Raw genomic sequence first — 24,422 nt, 5'->3', positions numbered from 1 at the left:
TTCGCGTTCTAAAATATCTTAATGCGCTTCTCAAGTCAGCACCTGACTGTGCCGTTTTTGCCAGTAGATGGAAGGTTTTATGTGATGAATGTCAGAGGTTATGCGAGGTGATGGATGATCGGGTGTCTTCAGTTAGTTATTAAGTTTATTATTTTAACTTTATTACACTAAGTATTAACAATATAGGAATGATGTTTTATGCATTGCACAGTGCCTTAGTTTCTCACTGTAATACTGTGTAATTTGTTTTTTGAAATAAAATAAAAAAATAAACAAACTAGCTTTTGCCTGCGGCTTCGCTCGCGTTAAATTCGAAAGTTTCGTATTGCTCCATACAAACATCCACCCTCCATTTTAGGGAAGCAGAAGGGTTAGAAAGGGACATAAAGAAGCCTATGTCACTCTCCATCCATTCAACTATCTCCACTTAAAAATCACTTCAATTCGTGGCTTCGGTTTGCCGTGAAAGACGGACAAACAAACAGACACACAGTTCCCCATTAAATAGATAAATACGTACTTATATACATAGAAAACATCCATGACTCAGGAACAAAGATCTGTGCTCATCACACAAATAAATGCCCTTAGCGGGATTCGAACCCAGGACCGCGGCTCAGCATTCATTTTCATTTACATACCTCAAGATACAGACTACAAGTTAATAATTTAATTAAACATTAATTCTGAAGAAATATCATTGAATCGAATATGAATGAATTGCTTGTGACAAAAAGAATTGCTGTAAAATAACCTAAATAAGTGTTGAAATAGATGACTATAATAAAATGGTTTTAATTTCTATTACAAAATCAAGTACAAGCTTTAACTTATCGGTATGAATAAGATTTTCTGTACATTATATCTCTATTGCAATATAATTTTAACGGCATATACGACTTTTTATGTATTTTACAGTTCATATAGTCATAGATGATATCATAAATCAGTTTGATAACATCAAAATATAGTATTGTCTCCAAGTTACTAATGTGGACATTTCAGCTTAAGGATGCCTTTCCACTAGAGATGTGTAAATACACAATAATCTTAGTTGAACTTTTTTCACCCGTGCTATGCTGTAAAGAAGACTGTCAAAGTAAAATAATGATGTAGTCATAGTGCATAGAACGCCATCTCTCGACACTGGCTTTAAACTTAAGGACCTCTGTTTTGACAATTTGGCCCATATTCTAACCAAAGAGGATAGAGTATGTATTATAGAGAGTTACTGTCGAAGTAAAATGTGTAATCTCAGTGCATAGACTGCCATCTCTCGACGCTGGCTTTAAACTTAAGGACCTCTGTTTTGACAATTTGGCCCATATTGTTAGCTTGATATGTGTTAAAATGTCAAAGGAAATGTTAATATTAGCGCCATCTAGCCGAGCGTTCCCCAAAGGTGTAACGCCATCTAGGTCACCGATTCTTTTTCTCTATGGCTTTGAGGTACGTTTTTTTCTTAGACTTTATCCGTCTATAGTCTTTGTTCTAACTTAATATTGTCATTTTGTCACATTTCTAGTGGCAAGGCGCCCTAACCAAAAAAATCCAGTTTCAATAAAACAAAATTAAAATATATTTTAAATTGGCATTCATGGCTTCGCTTGAACCACAATGAGAAAACACCTTACAATTAAATATCCAATTATATATAAACAATCTTCACAATAATGTTAATATCCGTAGTAGAAATCACTCTTTCACTTCCGTTTCCTGTCCAGTATCCAATATGGCTTCCGCACTAGGTATTACAATAACATCAGTCACTTTAGCACAAGATTCGTCACAATCCTCACAGTCATCACAAGTTTCAACAACGCTGACTCTCTTCTCTTCCATATATTTCGCTATATCTATATCCACGTTGCCTTCAAGATGTTTAACTATATCTAAACCTTCTTCGTCTTTGTCAAAATCTTTTTGTTCATTGATTTCACAGAAATCTTTAATTTCTGAACAGATTTTCTTAACATCTTCACTATCATCGTTATTACTAGATAGTTTAACTAATCTGTCAGATTTAATGTCATTTATACAGTCGTCGCCTAAAGTGAATATGACTTTTTCGTTTTCTGTTGTGTGTCGAAGTATTTCGGAGTCGGAATTGTGAGATTTCATGAGTGTTGGCGGTTCTGATGCTACGTGGGACAGTTTTGTGTTGTAGATGTTAGGTTCACTTCCCATTATGGATGTTGTTGACTGGTCTAATGCGGGTGATTCCTGTGAAAAATTAAGATATAATAAAAACTTTCATTTCTAAAAAAATATTGCTATATAAGTACAATACAGTGTTTTATTTACTTGTTTACTAAATTATTGTAACTCAAAAAACTAAGGTATTACATATCTAGGTATAAGAGTCAAGTATTGTTTTCGATCATTTAAAATGTATTACGCTTAAGAAATATTTTTATGTGAAATCATTAAATCATTATACAGAATTTACTATCTACAAAAAATAAATAAAGACGCATGCGCTTGGTGATTTTCTAACTACGAAATATAAAAAGAAACTTACGTGCAATGAAATAAATGAACACAAATTAAATCATATTCGTAGCGTTGTGAATAATTACGAATGAAATTAGTATTTTGCGGTTAATGGTTATCATTTACTTTCATAAAGTGAATAATAATAAATAATCAATTATTTGTATTTAAAAATATTTTAAGCGGGTTACTCACGTATTAAGTCGATATAGCGTTCGACATGTTTCGGCTCAATCATCATGTTTCGCTCATGTTTCGGTTCGGGTGTTTTGTTGTTTATGCGTCGCGCTCTCGACATGTAAAGGCGGGGTGTCGCTACTCTTGAGAAAGGCTCTCGAAATTGAGCCGAAACATGTCGAACGCTATATCGACTTAATACGTGAGTAACCCGCTTAAAATATTTTTAAATATGTATGAGTCTCACGGGAGTTTTATAGTTAAAATCAATTATTTGAATTAAACAAATACCTAAGTGTTAGTTTTTAAACAAATTACAGAATTCGTTGTGAAAGAGGTGAAGTCTAAGGAAAAACGAATGTTGAATTCAAAGCATATTTTTACTTAGGCTTTACATATCTTAAATTATTACTAAACTTATTATAGTGTTCTTCATGGTAATGTTATAATTCAGTCATAGACAAGCACGATGAAAGCTTTTTTGGTGACCGCGAATTTATAAGTTTTACAGCGGTATCTATACAAAACGAAACAGTTAATAATTTAATATTTCATACAATGAATTAACGTAAGAATTTTTTGAAATAAAAAAATTTTTTGCCCATTTACGAAAATCAGCCGTGCTCAGAAAGCAAAACGCTTTTATTTTCTCATTTGAACCTTTGACGGGCTCTTCATTGTGCTTGTCAAAATGCACGAATGTTGGTATTGGGATGTAGCTGTGCGTCAATTGACGTCTTTGGCGGTCGAACGAAACGAAAATGATTTTAAAGTATGGATATGTTCCTATGACATGTAGAGCGGTTTACAGTTTAAAAAACACATTTTATAAAATCGATGGAATCAGGCGTTACTTTGCGGAAATCCATGTTAATCGTAAACTAGAACTTTCCTTTGCTAATCCGCGAATAGATAACGTGCAAGTCAATCAGTGCTAACCTGTTATAATTACTTGCGTATTTTTTACATGCAATTAATTTTCCCACCCTCCCACCGCAAAAATAAAATAACTGACCAGTTGCGGGACTTCGGACCGTCAACATCAGCTCCTGAGGATGCCTCGTAGAGAGGCGAAACACGTGTCGAGTTTTGTATTTTTGGTGGTGGGTTGTTATATTTATTTGCGTATTTATTTTTATTTTTGCGGTGGGAGGGTGGTAAAATTAATTGCATGTAAAAAATACGCAAGTAATTGTAACAGGTTAGCACTGATTGACTTGCACGTTATCTATTCGCGGATTAGCAAAGGAAAGTTCTAGTTTACGATTTACATTTTATAAATGAAATAAAACTATGGAAACGGATTAAATCGCGTATAATGAATTTAAAATTCATCCCGACGTTTCGAACACTTTACAGCGTTCGTGGTCAACGGGTGACTGAGGAAAAATTACAATGTGCAAAAGCTACCCACATACAAGAAATATTAACGAACCATGACCACAAATAATATAGAATTTTAAGGCAGGTTCACACACTATTAATAAAGCTAGTTATACAATATTCAAAAAATTTACCATTACTATGTTAAAAAAAACAATTAAGTAACCAATTAATCTACACACAATTGACAAAAACAAACTGCAAATGTCCAACACCATACAACACAAATGCCTCACAGCCTTCGTCGTGCTTGTTCCATTATCAGATGTACTACTGGATCCCAAGCCGGTGGTAAAGTAAAGCCATCTTCTCTATTAAAGTTTGGATATCCGTTTCCATAGTTTTATTTCATGAGTAACTATCGCGGTACCCGAAGACAATATTACATTTTATAAAGTTTATAAGGATTGGCTACGTAAATACCTGGTCGTCGTTGTAACTTCCAACACTTCTAGAGTGTCGGTGTCGACTCAGCGTCATCACGGCCTGTGGGGATTGGCCGTCGACGGAGTCCTGCAAACACAATACAATGTATTAGAAGCGTAATTAAATAAATTATAAACTGTAGAGTAAAACCGTGTAAGAAAACACTTTTAAACGTTAATATATAGAGTCCAGCAAAGTAAGCTTGGACAAAATACATTCATTCAGGGCCGCTGGACTTACACAAAATATTTTATAAAAAATAATGTAATTTATCACTTAGTTCCCTTTGCAGCAGAACCACTTTTGATTTAAAATAATCTGCTCTATCTAATCTGAACTACAAATTCGGAAAAATCCGAACATTAGATTTTACGATTTGGTGAGAAGACGTAAAAGGGTAGTAATTTCTTAAGAGGGTAGGCTGGATTTATCTGAGTGTGAAGCTAAACTATACAACCGACCGCCATAAAATGTTTCTCATATTATGGTGTAATGCCGCGATCCATATTGGGTTAGCCGTCTTCCCAGGGAGAAATCATAAAATAGCCGATAGTCGGGTTTTCGGTTCTTACGTAAGCTACTCAAAAGATGTGATACATTTCAGTTAGCTATTTTCCTCAAGTTTGAGTATCCCTAGACAAAATAAGTACCATTATCTTACCTTAAACCTGTTGAACTGCCTGTACTTCCCTCTATCTGAGGCGACAAGGCTTCTCAAGCTCTGCGTGTGCGAACACCGTTCCGGCAGCCATCGGTGCGTTCCAAACAGTTTTGACGTGTCGCTCCTATAACAACATTCTCTAGCTCGGAAGTGGTTCTAGCGTGAACTTTACAGTATTTCAGACAACGAAAGTATGAGAGGACAGACAGAATGATACAAAATTGTTAAATACTACAAAACATCCTTAGCATAGGCTTAGAATAAATTTAAAAGTGGAAAATGTCTGCCTTGGGTGAGACTTGACTCACGGCCTCTGGATCGATACTCCAGCGCTCTTCCAACTGAGCCACCAAGACTTCAACCAAACCAGCGAAATTTTCCACTACGAAGGTCAATGGGACCCGTAGCGACATCTACCGTAAGAGTGTTAAACTTCTTAAAAATAAGAATTCTTCCTAAGGATGATTGAATAATAAATTCCATCATTTTAAAATGTGTCAGACAGTGTGGCTCTTATTGGAAATTATTCTAGCATGAATTTTCTGGTAATCATGTAAATATACATTTAGACAAATATGAGAGAAGAGATACAGATTATGTTAAAATATATCTTTAAATGACTAGCCTAGACTTTGTACTAGAAGAAGCTCAATATAGAATAGATTCAAGAATACCTAAGGAATCCAATAAATGTGAAATACTTACGAATTAAGATTTATCATTAGTCTTTATGAGTTAGCGAGTGTAGCACTTACGAATTAAGAGGTTATCTATAGTTACTTTCTGTAGAGCGTAGATTTCATATAGGATTCAAGATTTAGGAAGGTCTAAAGAGCTAAAAAATCTAGTTTGCTTACGTTAGACTAGGTAGGACTCTGTAGATCAAGCAAGCGTAGGCCTCGCATAAGTAAAGGGTAAGCCTGTCGCCCCCAACAGATAAGATAAAGATAAGATAAAATAAAATATCGTTTATTCAAGTAGGATTTTACAACCTCTTTCGAATCGTCAAAATTACATTAAAATAAATTAAAAAATAAATAACAAATTTACAGAAACAATATAACTTAACAACAAACCTATGAAATTTGCTTCTAACATATTATAAATATTATCATTCATTATTCATTCATTAAGTTTTAGTTATAGAAGGCCATGCATTTTTGTCATTGATATATTCTTGAACAGTGTAGTATGCTTTACGTAACAGACCGGACTTTACATATTTCTTAAGTGAATGTATTGGTAAATCCAATGCTTCCCTTGGTAATTTATTGTAAAATGCTACACATTGTCCTAGAAAAGATTTCTTTAATCGCTTTACACGAGACCTAATTATAACTATTTTGTGATTATTTCTAGCACTGTTACATTTTTTAAACGTTTCTATATTTTTTAGAGCATATAATATGCAGTCATAGATGTATTGTGATGCCATTGTTAGAATATTTATATCTCTAAAACGTTCTCTTAATGAAGAACGCGTTGGCAGTTCATATATATACCGCACTGCTCTATACACTATACACTTGTTTAGCCAAAAGCATGGCGCAGCTAAAGCATGAAATATCTCTAATTTATACTTAATTTACTCATCAATTTATTCATCACAATTCACAACATTCATCTTACTCGTTTCATAGGCAATTATTTATAGGTATTTTAGGTATACAGGGTGGCCCATTCAAATCGGTCAGTATGGGAAAGTCTGAAACTGTAAGACATACGAAGATTTGTTCTTAGGAACCATGTCACCGATTTTGATCACACATTTTGGTCACTTTGAACACCTACTATGATAAATTAAAGTATGTGAAAAAAATGCATTTTATTCATTTTAGACATTATGTTTCTTAGAGATATTTACTGCTTAAGACCTACACAAACGATATCTGAATAGAAATAGTGTAAGTTTTTTTTTTCAAAACAACCGGGTTCGATTCCCCAGCTGGGTACACTTTTTTTTTTAATTGTATGAATGCAGTTTTTCTTTTTATCAAAATCGGTGACATGGTTCCTAAGAACAAATCTTCGTATGTCTTATAGTTTCAGACTTTCCCATACTGACCGATTTGAATGGGCCACCCTGTATACTTTCATCTCATTACAATTTTTCTTATCCTGTTTAATTATGTGTTGACGTGATCTGATCTGGTTCCGGCAGAACATCAGTGCTGCTGCCTCAGGGCGTAGCGTAATCCTGAGCCTTTTGTCTAGTTGCGACGCGTTCAGTATTATAATAAACTATTGTAAAAATCTGTGCAATTTCCTGTTTTCCATTTGCTTATTATGTACTAGCTTTTACCCGCGGCTTCGCCCGCGTAATAAAAGTATTCATTAAGATTTTCATTTGGATCCTTAGGTTTCTCTGTAGGTATATTTATCTGCGATTATTTCGATTGCACATAATACTTTTGCTTGCAATGATTGTAGAAATATTACACATCGACCACAGCGTAGGTAATTCTATATACGCTGGGGAAACCTTTATAAACATCCCAGATAGCCCGTATTTCGACACTATGATCGGTGGGTAAAAAGTACTTTTTTCTATTATCCCTTAAAAAATTTTACATTTTGCTTATACTTATCGCAAACGTAATCTTCAAGCAATCAAACAACGATCGTCTTAGAGCACATTGATTGTAAGAGACCGCCGACCGATTATCCGTATCCCTCTAACGATACCCATATTATCCGTATCCGTATCCGTATCGCTATCGCTATCCCTATCCCTATCCGTTATCAAGATGTTCAATGATTTCTTATCAAGTGCTAAAATATAAAGTTTCATGGTTTTATCTTTTAAAATTAAGAAATCCCATACAAACTTTCAACCTCTTTTTCAACCCCTTCATCCCTTTTTTTCGAAATAAAAAGTAGCCTATGTTCTGTCTCAGGGTCTAAAGATTGTCTGTTCCAAATTTCATCAAAATCGGTTGCGTGGTTTAAGCGGGAAAGCGTAACAGACAGACAGACAGAGTTACTTTCGCATTTATAATATTAGTATGGATAGTATGGATAGTATGGATAGTATGAATTTTAATTCTTCTTTGTGACTTATTTCTTTTGTGTATTCTGTGTGTATTGTGACAAGCAAATACACGGATATCTATCTATCTATCTATACTATGTAACTTTAGCTGGGGGCTTAAAGAACGAATAGCCTTAAAGGAGGTGCTAAGAAAATGTTTGGAATACTTACGAATTATGAGGAGTAGTCATCAGTCTCTGTAGATTAGCGAGCGTAGGCCTCATATCAGTGACAGGTAGGCCCCTAGCCCACAACAGCTGCGCGATGCACTTGTTCAGTAGGAACATGGCGTAGCGGAATAGCGTCGCGTCGCCGCCGCGGGCGAACAGGGGTATGCTGGAATTCAAAGTGAACATTTTGGTGGAGAGATGGAGCTATGATGCTAGTAGGTAGGGCACAGCGAATGATATGCCGCTTTGTGTGGTAGGGCACAGCACAGCGGATATAATCTCGTCACTCAAGCACTAGGCCATTTACGTTATGATGAGGGTGTCTCACAACTGGTTCAAGCGAAGGCGCGCACACCTAAATACTTAATTTGGATCCGGCAAATCTAGCGTAATATAATATTCAATATCTTAGTAGCTGACATAGAGGAATCAGTATGGGAAGGTTGTAACTCCATACATCAGTAAATGCGAGTTATTTGTATAGGCATAGTTAAGTGACATCTAGCGACAATCACGCGTCAACTAGCCTAAATTATAAGTACTGCTACTTGTCAAAAGATGTCGCGACGAACGAAGAGTCTATTGCTCACCAATTTTTAGCTAATATTACAATAGTATTAATAAGTATTCTGTTTTCAATTCCTTCTGCTTGTAATATAAGTAAATTGTTCTAATATTAAATTTTTGGCCGACGAGACACTGTTGCCACCTAACATCGAGTAGTGGAACTGATAATTCACGCTATTTGACGCGAGATTGTCGCTAGATGTCACTTAACTATGCCTATACAAATAATCCGCATTACAACTCTTCCCTCTATGGTAGCAGACTCCAACAATGTGATCTTATATAGCGTGGGTAAATTCAATATGGCGGCCGAGAACACAACAACTTGTCTTTAAAAAGCCTCAAACCGTCAAAATCACTCATAAATTACTCTGAAAGTCTACTCACTTTGGATCGGGCAAATCCGGCGTGATGTCTAGTATTTTAGTTGCTGAACCCAACAATGTAATTTTATATCTTGTGGGTAAATTCAAGATGGCGGCGGTGAGCACGACCGCCTGCGCCGCGAAGCCCGCCGCTACTGCATCCGCCGCGCCCGACGGCCGCGCGCCGTCTGAGCACACTGGGAGTGGAACATCCAGGATTTTCCAGGTCGTTTGGTCCACCTGGAAAACAAAGGAAGAAAACAATCATAAGGTCATGCGTAAAGCGATTAAAGAAATCTTTTCTAGGACAATGTGTAGCATTCTATATTCATATTCATTTATTCCATTGTAAATCATGTTCATTTGTACAGTTTGGTATTACATTTGGTCAGGTAGGTACACGATTACCCTGCTAGGGTGTACAATATCGGATTTTAAAATAATATTAGCCTACTTCACATTAATAAACGACAATTCATGCATAAAATATTTACATCTAAAAAAATAATAATAAAAATGTCAATCATACCGCACTAAATTTTACAATAAAAATACCAATAATAATCCTACTAATCATAACTAAATTAATTTGTATATACAATGAACGAATTTTTTAATGATGAAAGTTGGATTATATATAATCCAACTTTCATCATTAAAAAATTCGTTCATTGTATAGTACGATTTATCTATTAAAATGTCTTTTAGTCTATTTTTAAATATTTTGTTATTAGTTTCTAGACTGAGTAAGCCAAGCACTTTATTCATGACTTGCACGCATCGACAGTAAGGGCCGTTTCTTACCATTGCTAGTTTCGACGGTGGTAATACTAGTTGGGTACAGACAGGTTTTCGATTTAGTCGTGATACTTTTTTAATCTCTTTTCTACAATAAATTACCAAGGGAAGCACTGGATTTACCACTACATTCACTTAAAAAATATGTAAAGTCCGGCCTGTTACGTAAAGCATACTCTGCATACTACACTGTTCAAGAATATATCAATGATAAAAATGCATGGCCGTCTATAACTAAACTAAATGAATTAATAATGAATGATAATATTTATAATATATTAGAAGCAAATTTCATAGGTTTATTGTTAAGTTATACACCGTGTTTCACTTAACACTAAAAACCTGAAAACAGTTTGTTCAGAATCGAGAGTAGAATCGATTGAGCTATATCTTGATGGGGGTAATATTTTTATTTAAATTTGTATTATTTTCTATTGTACTCGTAAGACAACATTGTGTATATCGAATTGCTAGAGGTTGTTTACCTTTTTCAGTATTTGGGGGTATTAATACTGGCTGGTTACTTGAACGATTATTTTTTCCGCTACGAGTTTGACGTTGTTTGTCAGTTTAAACTTAATGTTTATCATAAGTCATAACAAATTGAACTCGTACCTAATTACAACCTTGTCATTTTGAATATTGGGTTTAAATTTGTTTACTGCGATTACCTGTCCAATTTGAAGTTTACTGTGACAAAGCTTTAAAGTGTTTTACAATTACATCTTAGCTGTCTATTGGTAAACCTTATGTCGTTGCAGTAACGTACACAAATAAATAGTTTTATGGTTTATGGTGGAAGTTAGCAATTATTTTATTGAGTGTAGAGCTAAAAGTCAAGTAGAGCTGTACAGAAAATTAAAAATTCAATTAAAAAAAAAGTTACCATCAGATTAAAAGATGAATACTCTAGATGAGTTTAAAAAAATAAAAATCAGTTGGGGTGTCTGAGGTTTTGAGTGTTACCGGAAACACGGTGTATTGTTTCTGTAAATTTGCTACTTATTTTTTTAATTTAATTTAAATGTAATTACGCGGCTGCGTTCGTGTCTCGCAAATGGTCTCGTCGGAAGATCAGCGCTGACCTCCGGGTCGGCATTATGCAGAGACGGGACCATTTCATGATAAACTTACCCATCCCTTGTACATTTGTAGTTTTTAGTCGTACTTTATCCATAATGTGTAGTTTTTAAGTTTATTACGAATAAATATTTTGATTATGATTATGATTAATTTTCACGATTCGAAAGAAGTTGTAAGATCCTACTTGAATAAACGATATCTTATCTTGTCTATGCTATTTTTAGTATTTTTCTTCTTTGTTCCCGTTTGACAGGCTAAAAATTTCACCCGCCTGCTTCCTACCGTGTCATTGAAGCGTGACAGAGCACCACACTAGCCTTCTCGTCTTGTCTGTCCTCTCGAGAGCAAAATCGGAGGCGTGGTGGGAAAGAGCATCACGCAAGGGCGACTGTAGCGCCGGATTTAGCTAGATCCTAAAGCCGCTACAGATAAACTAAGCTGTTAACATATTCAGTACCAGTGTGAGGAGGGGATTCTAGTCTTTAACTACACTCACTCGCACTCACCACAATCAACTGGCAGGGTCGCCATGTGAGGTGGGAACCAAATGACAAGTCACTTGTGTGAGATATAGGTTTATTGTGCATCATATTATACAGCGTGCGGCAACTTATATAGCAATCAATGAGAGGGGGATATACTCCACACTACACCAGACAAAAATCGGCGCACTAAGTCAGAAAACGGTCGTAATTTATAAGCGCCCGTTTGTAAGGCGAGAACCTACCCAGCGGGTTCTCCGGCTTTGAGCAAAGTTTACGAGTGCCTACCAACGTGTTAATGTTATATCATATTACATAATGCGGATATTGATTTTACAATTTGCTTTTTTATGACGATGCCATTTGAAACGATTTTCGGATAACAGACTTGTTCTTGTTTAATGACGATGCCATTTAAAACGATTTTCGGATAACAGACTTCGCATAATCGATTTTCGGCGAATTTTAATTTGGCAGAAAACTATTTGTCATAATCTAAAATAATTCAAATATTACTTTGTTCGAAAATAAGTTCACATAATTCTGTTTACGCCGATTGTTTTTATGAATAAAATTGATTTGCATAATTGTGTTTCGTCTATTTCTTAAAATAAGAAGATCCACCCATACTAAATGCTGTCAAGAGAGTCGGTTTGGTTAGGTTAGAACTGCGACCTCAACAAATACAACAAGAAAAGTTTAGACCTGCAACATTAATATTAGGGCTTGCATTCCGGAATTCCGGAATCTCGAAATTCCGGAATTTCGGACAATTTTTCCGATATTACAGTTCCGGAATTGAAACACATAATCTCGAAAATTCCGGAATTGAAAAAAGATATATTTTTGGACGAAAACGTGTAATATCAGCCTGGTTATTTTACAAAACTACCACCGCGTCTATAAAAAATATGTAAGTATATTCATTAAGTTAAACACTGCTCGGATTCAGGTAGTGCCTATTTTATGACCAAAAGGTTGCATCCAGGGCTAGTTAGAGCGAGATAGTGTAGTTTTAACCCGCTAATATTATACCACTGTCACTTTCTGGTTTTGCTCTCAATTGTTTTAGCTAATAAGTGAAATATATATTCTGACTAACTAACTAGTATGGCACTGTGATCCAAAGAGGATCTTGGCCTCCTAAACGAGAGCACGCCACTTATCCCGATCCTGCGCAGCTTCCTGCCAATTATCGGCTTGTAGTTGACACAGATCCGCCATCACGCTGTCTCCCCAGCGGTATCTGGGCCGACCCGCCGGGCGGCCACCAGTTGGTCTTCCCAGATACGCCCTTTTGGCAGCCCGATCCTCTCCCATTCTTAGTAGGTGGCCGAACCAGCGAAGTCTGTGGGATTTGGTTACGCCGATGATGTTCGCTTCGCCCACCAACTCCTCTATTTCGGCATTCCTCCTTATCCTCCACGTGCCGTCATCTCTCTTGACAGGTCCCAGGATTTTCCGGTATATCTTTCTTTCCGCTACAAGGAGCTGACTTTCCTCTTTTTGTGTTAGTGTCCAGGCCTCACAGCCATACATTAGGATTGGTCGAATTACGGTGTTATATATTCTCAGCTTAGTATTTCTACTGAGAAGCCTGGACACCAACACTTTATGGAGGGTTGCACTGCACCGCAACGCACTCTGGATGCGAATTATAATTTCCTCCTCCCTGGTGTTTGTGTCGGTGATGGTGCATCCAAGATACCGAAATTTGTCAGTTCCATGGTAGACGATACCCCCAACATGAAGACTTGCGCGCTTAACTCGCGTATTTTAGCGCTTCATGTGAAGGTATTCAGTTTTGGACTGGTTAATCCTGGGTGTGCCTCTCGTTCGAGGACACTAGCTGCCAGCTCTACTTCCCCTCGACTTTTCCCTAATAAAGCAAGGTCGTCCGCGTACCCTATCACTTTGTGCCTGCCGCTCAACTCCAGCCCTATGTCCAACGCTAACACTTTTCGGACAATATGTTCAAGGGCCAAGTTGAAGAGCACAGGTGATAAGGCATCTCCTTTCCTCCTCCTATTTTAGGCATAAAGTCTTAAGTTCAGACGGAAATCGTAGTATTTGGTATTACATTCATTCACAAGCATGACGTCGTAGTTACTTTCTACACTTTTCACAAAGACGTGTGCATATTTTACTAAACTCTATCTAAGTCCACTTACCACAAAATCAAAAGATTTGAGAAGCAAATGTATGGAAAATTATGAAAAGAATGATTTATTTTTTACAAAAACCTAGGAATAAATTATAAAATCTGTCTTTTTGGGCTATCTTGTATATCTTTTGTCCCTACTCGAGTCTGATAAAGGTAATTCAATATTTCTTTTATTACAGTTATGTGAACAAGACGTTATGCCATTCTTAATGCCAAATTATTACTTTTATATTATTTCGATGGTCAATGGATAAAAAAATAACCATAACGTTGACCACTATCAGGAAACTGGCACTAAAACCTCGTTTGTATCGTTAACTGTAGTTCGAAATACCTTGCAAGACCGATTTTGACACAAAATGGGCTTTCCTGTAAAATTACTAAAATGAAAATTTCGGTGTTATATGCCTTACAGGTACGGAGTTATTGTCTTAAACGTCGATTTATACTAAATTTCAATTTAAAATTGTATCATTTCATCAAAAACCCACCAGAAACACAAACCAAAAAAAATTGTTCAATTCCGGAACTAGTTCCGGAATTTCGGAATTGAAGTCCAATCTCGAAAACCAGTTCCGGAATTGAAAATCGTCCGATATTGCAAGCCCTAATTAATATAGTAGCACATATGATAAAAATTCTGCGCCATAACAGATTATGCGAAAGGTGAATTATGCCAAAAATAATTCTTGATTGTAAAATTATGCCAAAACAAGGGGAATTAAAAACAAAAGTATCAAAGCTAACCTGTTCGATATAGAATATCTGCGCCAGTTGCTGCAATAATGAGTCGCTATGTGTCGCCAACTCTCTGTGGGCCCGCGCCGCGAGCTCTCTCAGAGCTGCCGCAGACTGCCTCTGCTCTTTTAGTCGATCAGTGCGACGGGAGAGACTGTGGTAACCCTGCATTAGTTCTAAACCTGTAACGAGTAAAAAAGGTTTATTTGTATCGTCTAATCGCCACAGGTCTGGACAAAATCTACTGGCATGTATGTGGTCTCTAGGTATATCGGAAGATCAGCGCTGGAAGTCACCAGCAACACGCTGTGTTGAGGCCATTTTGTGGCACTTCATTCCTTTCTGTCTTGTTGTTATTATGTGTATTTTGTCTTGAACTGTGTTCACGAATAAACGTTTATTTTATTCTATTCTATTCTACTATAACTGGAAAAGTATTAAAAAATCATAGTTTTAAAAATTCTGATTCAAATAAATAAATAAAATAAATAAATATTATAGGACATTCTTACACAGATTGACTGAGGCCCACGGTAAGCTCAAGAAGGCTTGTGTTGTGGGTACTTAAGCAACGATACATATAATATATAAATACTTATATACGTAGAAAACATCCATGACTCAGGAACAAATATCTGTGTTCATCACACAAATAAATGCCCTTACCGGGATTCGAACCCGGGACCGCGGCGTAGCAGGCAGGGTCACTACCGACTGCGCCAGACCGGTCGTCACAATCTAATAATTTGAAATTCAGAACTTTCAGAAGACATTGGTACTGTTCGAAGCTTTTCATGCTTTGATGTGACAACTCACCTACTCGTAAATCCTAATTTTTTTTACAAAGCTTAGCATGTGTCTCTTTCAGCCGCTGCATGTTAGCGACCTTGTTGTCTCTCTCGTCGTGATTACTGGGTAACGAACGAGTAATCTCTTAAGTGGTTCAAGCGGAAGCAAGAACATCCAAATAATAGGCTACTAGACTCAATACAATACAATACAATACAAATCCACTTTATTGCACAACCTCAGAAATGTACATAGGAACACACACATTACAATAAATTTTATTACAGAGACTCATATCGAATTTGGCACTATAAATGATTGTCTTGTATTATTTGACATAAAAAAACAATATTTATAGATTTTGGGTATTAAAAGTGTATGATGACTACGTATTTTCGATTAAAAATGTGTGTAATTTTTTATTTACTTTGGCCAACGCGATGTAGTGACGTCATGGAATTCGAACCTTACTGCATGTCAAAACAATCACTGACATATTGAACTTTATGTCTTCATACTGGTCCGTGTGGTGACGGGTTAAGAATTTCACCATCCCCTTTCTTCCCGTGGGTGTCGTAGAAGTCGACTGTGGGATATGGATTCAATTGTGGCGTAGACGAGAGGCTGGCAACCTGTCACTGCAATGTCACAATTTCGATTTCTTTCAACCCCTTTTTGCCAAGAGTGGCACTGAAACTTAGTATTTCATGTGCTCTGCCTACCCCTTTATGGAATACAGGCGTGATTATATGTATGTATGTATGTCTTCATACTTAAAAAGTCAGAAAATGTTGTTTTCGAATAGAATGACCTGATGCACAGATCTATAAGATCTAGATCTAGAATCTATAGATTAACATGACTGTGTTGTTTTCGCCTGATTATTGTAATATTTTAATTCGGTTAATTGGACAGTACTTAATCATATAAGACAGACTTTTAAAAAGGGTCAAGTAGCCTATTATCCCGTTTAAGAATTTAAAAAAATACTTACCTAAATCCTGATTCTCTTCACAAAGTTTAGCATGCCTCTCTTTTAGTCTTCGTATGTTAGCTAGCTTGCTGTCTCTCTCATCCGCCAGTAATATCCTCTTGAAGCGGAGTATTTCTATCTGTTTCGTTAGCCTCACGTGCTCTGCCCTTTGGAAGGGGGACGGTTTCGACTGAAATAAACAACACATTGCGATACAAGTGCGGAAAAGAGAAAGTTCGAAACGAGAGGCGATAAATTAAAACACGAAGAGTAAACACCACAGATGTCATATATACCATAGATCAAGAAAACGTATCTACTTAGCGTGTCAAATGAACTCAGTGAAATCCACTGAGTTGTCCGTCTTTACTCGCAGCTTGCAGCTTTCGGGCGTCAATTTTTGTAAGTTGAAGTCAACCAAAACATAAAAAATGCCTCGTTACGTGATATTCAATTGCAACAACACAAAAATTATGAACAATCAAGAGCCTGAGACATATTTAAAATTACAGGCAAGAATCAACTTCAGTACAAAATTTGACACGCTCGGCCCCTATACAAATATATGAATTTGTTTCTTCTATCTAAATTAAGTTCTGTGGTAAACACTCTTAAACACAGCCTGGCAAATAAATAAATAAATATTGGGGACACCTTACACAGATCAACTTAGCCCCAAACTAAGCAAAGCTTGTACTATGGGTGCTAAGCGACGATATACATACTTAAATAGATAAATATATACTTATATACATAGAAAACATCCATGACTCAGGAACAAATATCTGTGCTCATCACACAAATATATGCCCTTACCGGGATTCGAACCCAGGACCGCGGCTTAGCAGGCAGGGTCACTACCGATACCGACTGAGCCAAACCGGTCGTCCTCAAATAAGAGCAGAAAATTTGCAAGGAACGAAGATTTGCATAATAATCAACTATTGAGTCACTTTTGTATGAGGAAACTAAATATTCGACTCTTTTTTGCGAAACTGTAAATCGTCAGGAGTTGTGATTACGTCGAATACATCTAGGTAGGTACTTAATAACTTTGAGCGGGGTCTCAGGAATTATGCAAAATTTTACCCTAAACATTTTGAAACAGCTCAATGTCGGGAGAGTATCGCACAAACCCCCGACGCAAAAACGAAGGGGTGTTATAAGTTTGACGTGTCTGTCTGTCCGTCTGTCCATCTGGCCGTCCGTCCGTCCGTCCGTCTGTCCGTCCGTCTGTCTGTCTGTCTGTGTGTGTGTCTGTCTGTGGCATCGTAGCTCCCGAACGGATGAACCGATTTAGATTTAGTTTTTTTTGTCTGAAAGCTGAGTTAGTCGGGAGTGTTCTTAGCCATGTTTCATGAAAATCGGTCAACTATGTCGCAGTCGGGGGTTTTTTCAAAATTTTAATTTTGTGGTTAGGTTATGTGTGTCGTGTTACGGTATTTCAGCAGTCGCACTACTGCCGTATCATGAACAAATACGAACATTTCCGAGAAAATACGAATAAAAAATATTATTCACTACACCATCTGTATCTTAATAAATAAAATATGCAAATATTGTTGATTGTCCTAGGGCATCCTATAGGCGCATCTCGGACACTAGCGCTCAAATATATGAAAGAGGCGCGTTCCTAGCACACAGTCTAAGCTAAAGTAACTGTAAGGTAACCGAGAGGGGGTTGGCGGCACTTTCAGCGGGGTGCGGGAGTGGCCATACTGTACAGTACGATAGTACTCTTTATTTATAATGTGCTACAGGTACATAGGGCCTCCACAAGATCGTTCCACGCCTATCTTGAGCCACCGCCTTGGCCTCGTTCCCACTCAGTCCGAACTCCCGCAGCTGAAACGCTCCGCCTCAAAATATGCAAAAAAAAAAAATACCAACCTTAAAAGATAAGAGATCATTCAACTTCAACGCCAGTCTCGGTCCATTCGACACCGGTTTCTCATCCTTCACCTTTCCATTCCTTACCGTCCTCTCCAACTCCTCATCCGGAGAGAACAGGTTCCGCTGCGACTTGCTCTTCAACCGCACCTCATCACCAAACTCATCCGTCAAACTACTAGCCAACGCTGAACTCTTATAAATCTTCTCTCTCACATCTTGCACCGCTTCTTGCTTCTTCTTAATCGAATACTGCAATATATGCAACTTCTGCAACTTATCCGAATTGTAACTCGGTCGGATCTCTGATTTCAAAAAGCTTAAAGCGTTATACCGATACTTCGGTACATCAATTTCGTTCCGAAGATCATAGTTCTCAGCGGTCTCGCTCAAATCTATTTTATTTAAATCTTCTTTCGAAGCGTTCTTAGATAAATTATCACAGTTAACATCACTACTAACATCTTGAGTATCCGGTGAATGTTCATATATTAAATTTGGATCTAACTTCTTTTCTTCGCTCCGTTCTCTAAAATCCCTGCTCTGTCCTATGTTTAAACTCGCTGAGTTTTTAATAGTAGGAAAATTCTGTTTAAATCCTCTTTCGACCGGACTATGACTTTTTGAATATTCTTTATCGGTCCGTCTTGAAAATTTACTTGGTGATATCGATCTAGATTTCACTGCATGATTCTGAATAAATCTAGATTCTAATGTTTTAGTTTTGCCTGAAGAATCTGATGATAATGAGCTATGTTCTATCTCATTTTCTGGTGGTATTATATCTAGTTTAAGACTTTTGTATGAGCAGAAATATCCTCCATGCATTTGAAAAACTAGGGTATTGCTTTTGAAGCAGTCTGAGGTGAAGTTTAAGGCTAAGTTGGCCCCTAGATACCTCAGGCCTGTGAAGTATACCCCCCAGGTCTGTATGACGGTGTCTTGTCGGTCTGTATCTTCGTAATCTTTGTTTGGTGGTAGCATGTGACACCAGATGCGTATGACAACGTTCGTTGAGGACATACGATGAGTTATTTCTGAAAAGAACAGATTTGTTATTTAGTTAGTAAAAAAAAAGATAATAGCCCCGTGTGGTGACGGGTTAAGAATTTCATCACCCCCTTTCTTCCCGTGTGTGTCGTAGAAGTCGACTGTGGGATATGGGTTAAATTGTGGCGTAGGCGAGAGGCTGGCAACCTGTCACTGCAGTGTCACAATTTCGATTTCTTTCAACCTCTTTTTGCCACGAGTGGCACTGAAAGTTAGTAGTTCATGTGCTCTGCCTACCACTTTATGGGATACAGGCGTGATTATACATATATTATAGAGGTATGTACAAAAGATACATGATCTCCTAAAACGCTATGTAGTGACGTCATAGGAATTGAACTTAACTTCATGTCGAATTATATTATATGACTAAATTCGTAGTAGTAATTAACATAATGAATTCGTAGTAGTAGTTAAATTCCCCCAGAATCGTAGGGAAGTGGGGGGTTAGAGAGCGAGAAAATTCTCTCTTCATCTATCTCAACTTAAAAATTCACGTCAATACAAACAGACACACACACTTTCCCATTTATAATATTAGGAGGTATGGATGTATGTATGCACGTAACCATAAGGACCTTTTAGGTATAGAAACGCCACAAATGATGTAATTGTTATTATCGCACATTGTATTATTAATGCTTCGATTGTGGAGGATGACGCAGACGCAGATTACAATGAATATGACATCTATCCTCGTCATATATATTCGTAAGGACTTTTGTGCACGACATATTATAATTTGACCGAATGAGCTCGAAAGGTAGACGTCCACATATCTGTATCTCTTCGCCCACTGATATGGCGACACATAAAGTGTGGACGTAGGTACCTGTGTAGATTTCTAATAAGTAAAAAATAGGTACTATAGACGGTTAACCAAATCTTTTTTTTTATGGGATAGGAGGCAAACGAGCAGACAGGTCGCCTGATGGTAAGCGATCACCGCCGCCCACGGACACCCGAAACACCAGATGTGTTGGAGGTGCGTTGCCGGCCTTTAAGATGGGTTCTTGAAGATTCGTATCGGTCGGTCGGTCGTATCGGTCCGGAAATACCGCAGGCGACAATTCATTCCACAGTTTAGCTGTGCGGGGCAGGAAGTTTCTGGAGAAACGCACCTTGGCAATAAAAAAAAGCAAAAAGGACTGGAATTCCTTGCCGGCGTCTATATTTCCGAGCTCATATAACCCGGCAACCTTCAAATCAAGGGTGAACAGGCATCTTCTGGGCGAGCTCACTCCATCGTAGGCCACGCCTGTTGCCTTTGGCTAGTCTGTGTCCAAGAGTAAGCCCATTTATAATTTAAAAAAGCGCGAAATTCAAATTTTCTATGGGAATTAAACTTCCGTCCCTACATATCCAATCAAAGTTAAGTGTTATGGCTCGTCGATGATTTCGCCAACGTCAAGGTTTAGGAAGGCACGCGATTAATGGAGATAATTGGCCGGTGAGCCCTACATTTTTAAAATTTGCCGCCATTTTTAGGGTTCCGTAGTCAACTAGGAACCCTTATAGTTTCGCCATGTCTGTCTGTCCGACCGTCCGCGGATAATCTCAGTGACCGTTAGTACTAGCAAGCTGAAATTTGGTACCAATATGTATATCAATCACGCCGACAAAGCAAAAAAAGTGTGCCCCCCCCTCACCCCTCTAACTATTGAACCACATATTTTAAAAATATGAAAAAAAATCCCAAAAGTAGAACTTTATAAAGACTTTCTAGGAAAATTGTTAGGAACTTGATAGGTTCAGTACTTTTTGAGAAAAATACGGATAACTACGGAACCCTACACTGAGCGTGGCCCGACACGCTCTTGGCCGGTGTTTTAGTGGCAAGATTTGGTTTGGCTTTTCACACACGCGTTGTCACAAAAACAATTACCATGATCATCATCATCATTGGCCTTTAAGTCTCGAACAGACTATTCAAGCAGTATCAGGTCGACAACGTTTTCCTGGCTGTGTGGTGTAGTGTACCCGTGGCGAAGGGGTATTATTACCAAACCGTCAATAAATGTGAGTGTTTAGTAAAACGTCCCACTTTGTAGGTTACCATTAAGGCGATATTTACTTGTATCTTTATATGAATAAACTGACAAAGCGACTTTATAACAATCGACATAGTGGGACGTTTTTCCATGCACACTCACATTTAATACATGACTCACTAAAGATAAACCCCGCTAGAATATGGGCCAACTGATATACAAATTATGCAAATTATACCGTTTTAACTAAAATCAACTTTTGTAGTGTGGAATAAAGATAATTTTTATATAAAGTTGTTGAAAGGAGATTAAGTATTAATGAGGTCTTGCTTGGTGTCAATGAATTAGTGTCTTTTAATACAATTATAGTCACTGACGCTGTTTATCAATTTTATCTAACTTGAATAAGTATTTATAAACTGAATTAGATACCATACACTAAAGAAAAAGCGATCAAGCCCACTGGTGGCGAAGCCGGGAATCGAACCCGGGGTCTAATTCAGTTTATAATTTATATATAGTAGTGTTACTACTTAAAAAAAGAACAAATCAAAAAATATTTCATAAAATAATTTAATTTGTTCCCTACATCGGTTGAATAAGTATTTGTTGTCTGTATGGGTAATTTTACAATGTTATAATAAAATTATATGGGTGTTTAATAAATAAATAATAAATATAAATAAATATTATAGGACATCTTAGACTCTGTCTTCACTTTCCATCAGGTATGACTAGGGTCAATCGCTGATCAGTCTACAATAAAATAAAAAAAAACATTCTTACACAGATTGACTGAGTCCCACGGCAAGCTCAAGAAGGCTTGTGTTGCAGGTACTCAGACAACGATATAAATATATAATATGTAAGTACTTATATACATAGAAAACATCCATGACTCAGGAACAAATATCTGTGCTCGTCACACAAATAAATGCCATTACCGGGATTCGAACCCGGGACCGCGGCTTAGCAGGCAGGGTCACTACGCGCTAGGCCAGACGCGTTGCCAATCCATTAAGCAAGCAAAAGGGAGTGTACAAGTTCTAAGGAGGGTTCAGGTTTCCGACGACTCAAAGGACAATAGAGGGAACAAATTAGTTCTGTAGGTCCTTCCATCACCAAAACACCACCCTTGTTGAGCTTGTATTAGTTGTATAGCTCGGCATTTGTTACCTGAATCTATCTCCTTCCATTTTGGATGCGGCGAGCAGATCCTCTCACTAGTGTAGAATGGTGCCGACATGGTGGTGTGATGGAGGGTCAGGTAGAAACTGCACTGGTAATGACAGCCTTCGGGTGGTCGGATGTTGTAGCCTACAATCTGAAATGTGACATGATTTTTTTATTATTTTTGTTGTTGTTTTTGATTGTCCTAGGACACCTCATAGGTGCATAGGGCCTCCACATAACTCTTCGTGTCTTTCTATCTTCAAAGTATGTATAATGACCATGAAACTGGACTTGGAGCTTAAAAACCCTAGATAGGAAAAAGATTGATGCTTTTGAAATGTGGTGCTGGAGACTGATGCTCAGGATCCCATGGACTGCTTTTAGAACTAACGAGTCAATACTGCGAGAACTGAATATCACCAAGCGGCTCTCAACTATTTGTCAGGAGAGAATACTCAGGTTCTTCGGGCATATCATGCGTTCTAAACAGCACACTCTCGAAAGGAACATTATGCTCGGCAAAGTCGAAGGCCGACGCTCCAGGGGTGGAATACCGCTAAGGTGGGCTGAGGCCGTGAAGAAAGCTTGTGGTTCCATGCAGGTGGCAGTCCATATGGCCCTAGACCGCGTCAAGTGGAGAGAAATCACTGTTGGTCACGATCCTCAGCCATGAGGGAACGACTGAGAAGAAGAGTAATGACCATGAAGGAGCGAGCCACAGAATAAGACTGTATGGCGGCCAAGCGTGTCAGATTTTGTACTGAAGTTGTTACTTGCCTGTGATTTTAAATATGTCTCAGGCAACGGCCTAACGGGGAGTTCATAATTTTTGTGTTGTTGCGATTAAATATCACATAACAAGGCATTTTTAATGTTTTTATTGACTGCAACTTACAAAAACTGACGCTCAAAAGCTGCAAGCTGCAATTAAAGACGGACAACTCAGTGAATTTTACTGAGTTCATTTGACAGACATGCTAAGTAGATACATTTGCTTGATCTATGGTATATATGACATCTGTAGAGCGAGCCATGAATATTCATCTATTTCCAATAGATATTTCTAGAAAGTTATTCATAAATTTTATAAACAAGTTTAATTATTATTTAACCTTTTCATATGGTTTCCTCATATGCGGATCCGCGTTCCGGCATACGAGAAGTTAAGGCTCTCCTTTAAATGTCAAAACTTTCACTGAAATATTTCATCTAAATTTGTTGTATTCTGTCAATTCATCAATTATTAAATATTAATTCTTTATAGTTAAGTAGCTGGATTTCAAGTCAAGTTTTAATATTGTTTTCAGATTACTACATTGAAAAACAATCAACATGATATCACTTACATTCAGTCTTACTTCAGCAATAATATTATTAATCTCATCTCGCAAGAGGATAAGCCAATAACAACAGTGCATTTCATATGCATTATCTTATGTTATCTAATCTACTGTTTCTTAATATATTAACTGTATTTTTGACTGCAATTGGTAAATAAGAGTAGTAAATAACCCAAATAACATTTTAAATGGGTTTTAATGAACATTTCATCAATTTTAGTAGCAAATTCGACTTATTTCCTCAATTAGAAGCCTAACAACAAAGATGCGTCTGATGACATATCCTATAGGAATTTTTCGGAAAATTTTGCGTTCCCGTCAGTTTTAAAGCTAAAATGTATTTATTGGCTACTTAAATACCTGTATAAGACTCCGAAGCCGTAATTGCTGGGTCGCTAGAGGAGTATATTCCCTACACCTAGGCCTCCCAAACATTGTTGAAAGATTTCACGAACACAAAACAAAGGTACTCATCAATTTTCACACTTCAAATAACACTTTTCACAGATTAAATAAGGCGTTGCCTTTACTGAACTATAAAGAACGCGGAAAATTAAGAAAATCTAACACAGAAATGCTGATAATAAATAAAAATACACAATTCAGCTGAGTTGACGTGAATCACAAGATTGTCATTGTCAATTTTGTTTTTTTTTATTCAATCCTCATGGTCAGACT

General features: G+C 37.3%; 1 protein-coding gene across 2 annotated transcripts; it reads right to left on the bottom strand.

The window, feature by feature from the left end:
• Positions 1–537: 537 nt before the first annotated feature.
• On the bottom strand, positions 538–24,355 carry LOC125237161. Of its 2 annotated transcripts, XR_007178299.1 has the most exons (11): positions 24,105–24,355; positions 22,408–22,555; positions 18,191–19,227; positions 16,322–16,490; positions 14,548–14,720; positions 9,296–9,513; positions 8,343–8,507; positions 5,141–5,264; positions 4,477–4,566; positions 1,303–2,223; positions 538–1,166 (listed from the first exon to the last, which is right to left on the bottom strand). XR_007178299.1 is itself a non-coding variant. In XM_048144143.1 (10 exons), exons 1-10 carry the CDS (start codon positions 24,177–24,179, stop codon positions 1,696–1,698), a joined length of 2,727 nt encoding a protein of 908 aa, XP_048000100.1. In that variant the 5' UTR covers positions 24,180–24,355; the 3' UTR covers positions 538–1,695. The 2 variants fall into 2 exon arrangements, 1 of the variants encoding a protein (XP_048000100.1); XM_048144143.1 differs by having other exon boundaries at positions 538–2,223.
• Positions 24,356–24,422: the final 67 nt, after the last annotated feature.

Source organism: Leguminivora glycinivorella, chromosome 20 (genome assembly GCF_023078275.1).
Source record: "Leguminivora glycinivorella isolate SPB_JAAS2020 chromosome 20, LegGlyc_1.1, whole genome shotgun sequence".
Taxonomy (NCBI): domain Eukaryota; kingdom Metazoa; phylum Arthropoda; class Insecta; order Lepidoptera; family Tortricidae; genus Leguminivora; species Leguminivora glycinivorella.
This window is presented reverse-complemented; position numbering and strand designations above follow the sequence as displayed.

Excerpts from the sequence above, each read along its gene's own strand:
- LOC125237161 (XM_048144143.1), bottom strand. The coding sequence starts at position 24,179 with ATGTTTGGGAGGCCTAGGTGTAGGGAATATACTCCTCTAGCGACCCAG. Across the intron at positions 22,556-24,104 it reads GGCTTCGGAGTCTTATACAG|ATTGTAGGCTACAACATCCG; the intron begins GTATTTAAGTAG and ends GTCACATTTCAG. Across the intron at positions 16,491-18,190 it reads ATGATCTCTTATCTTTTAAG|TCGAAACCGTCCCCCTTCCA; the intron begins GTTGGTATTTTT and ends TGTTTATTTCAG.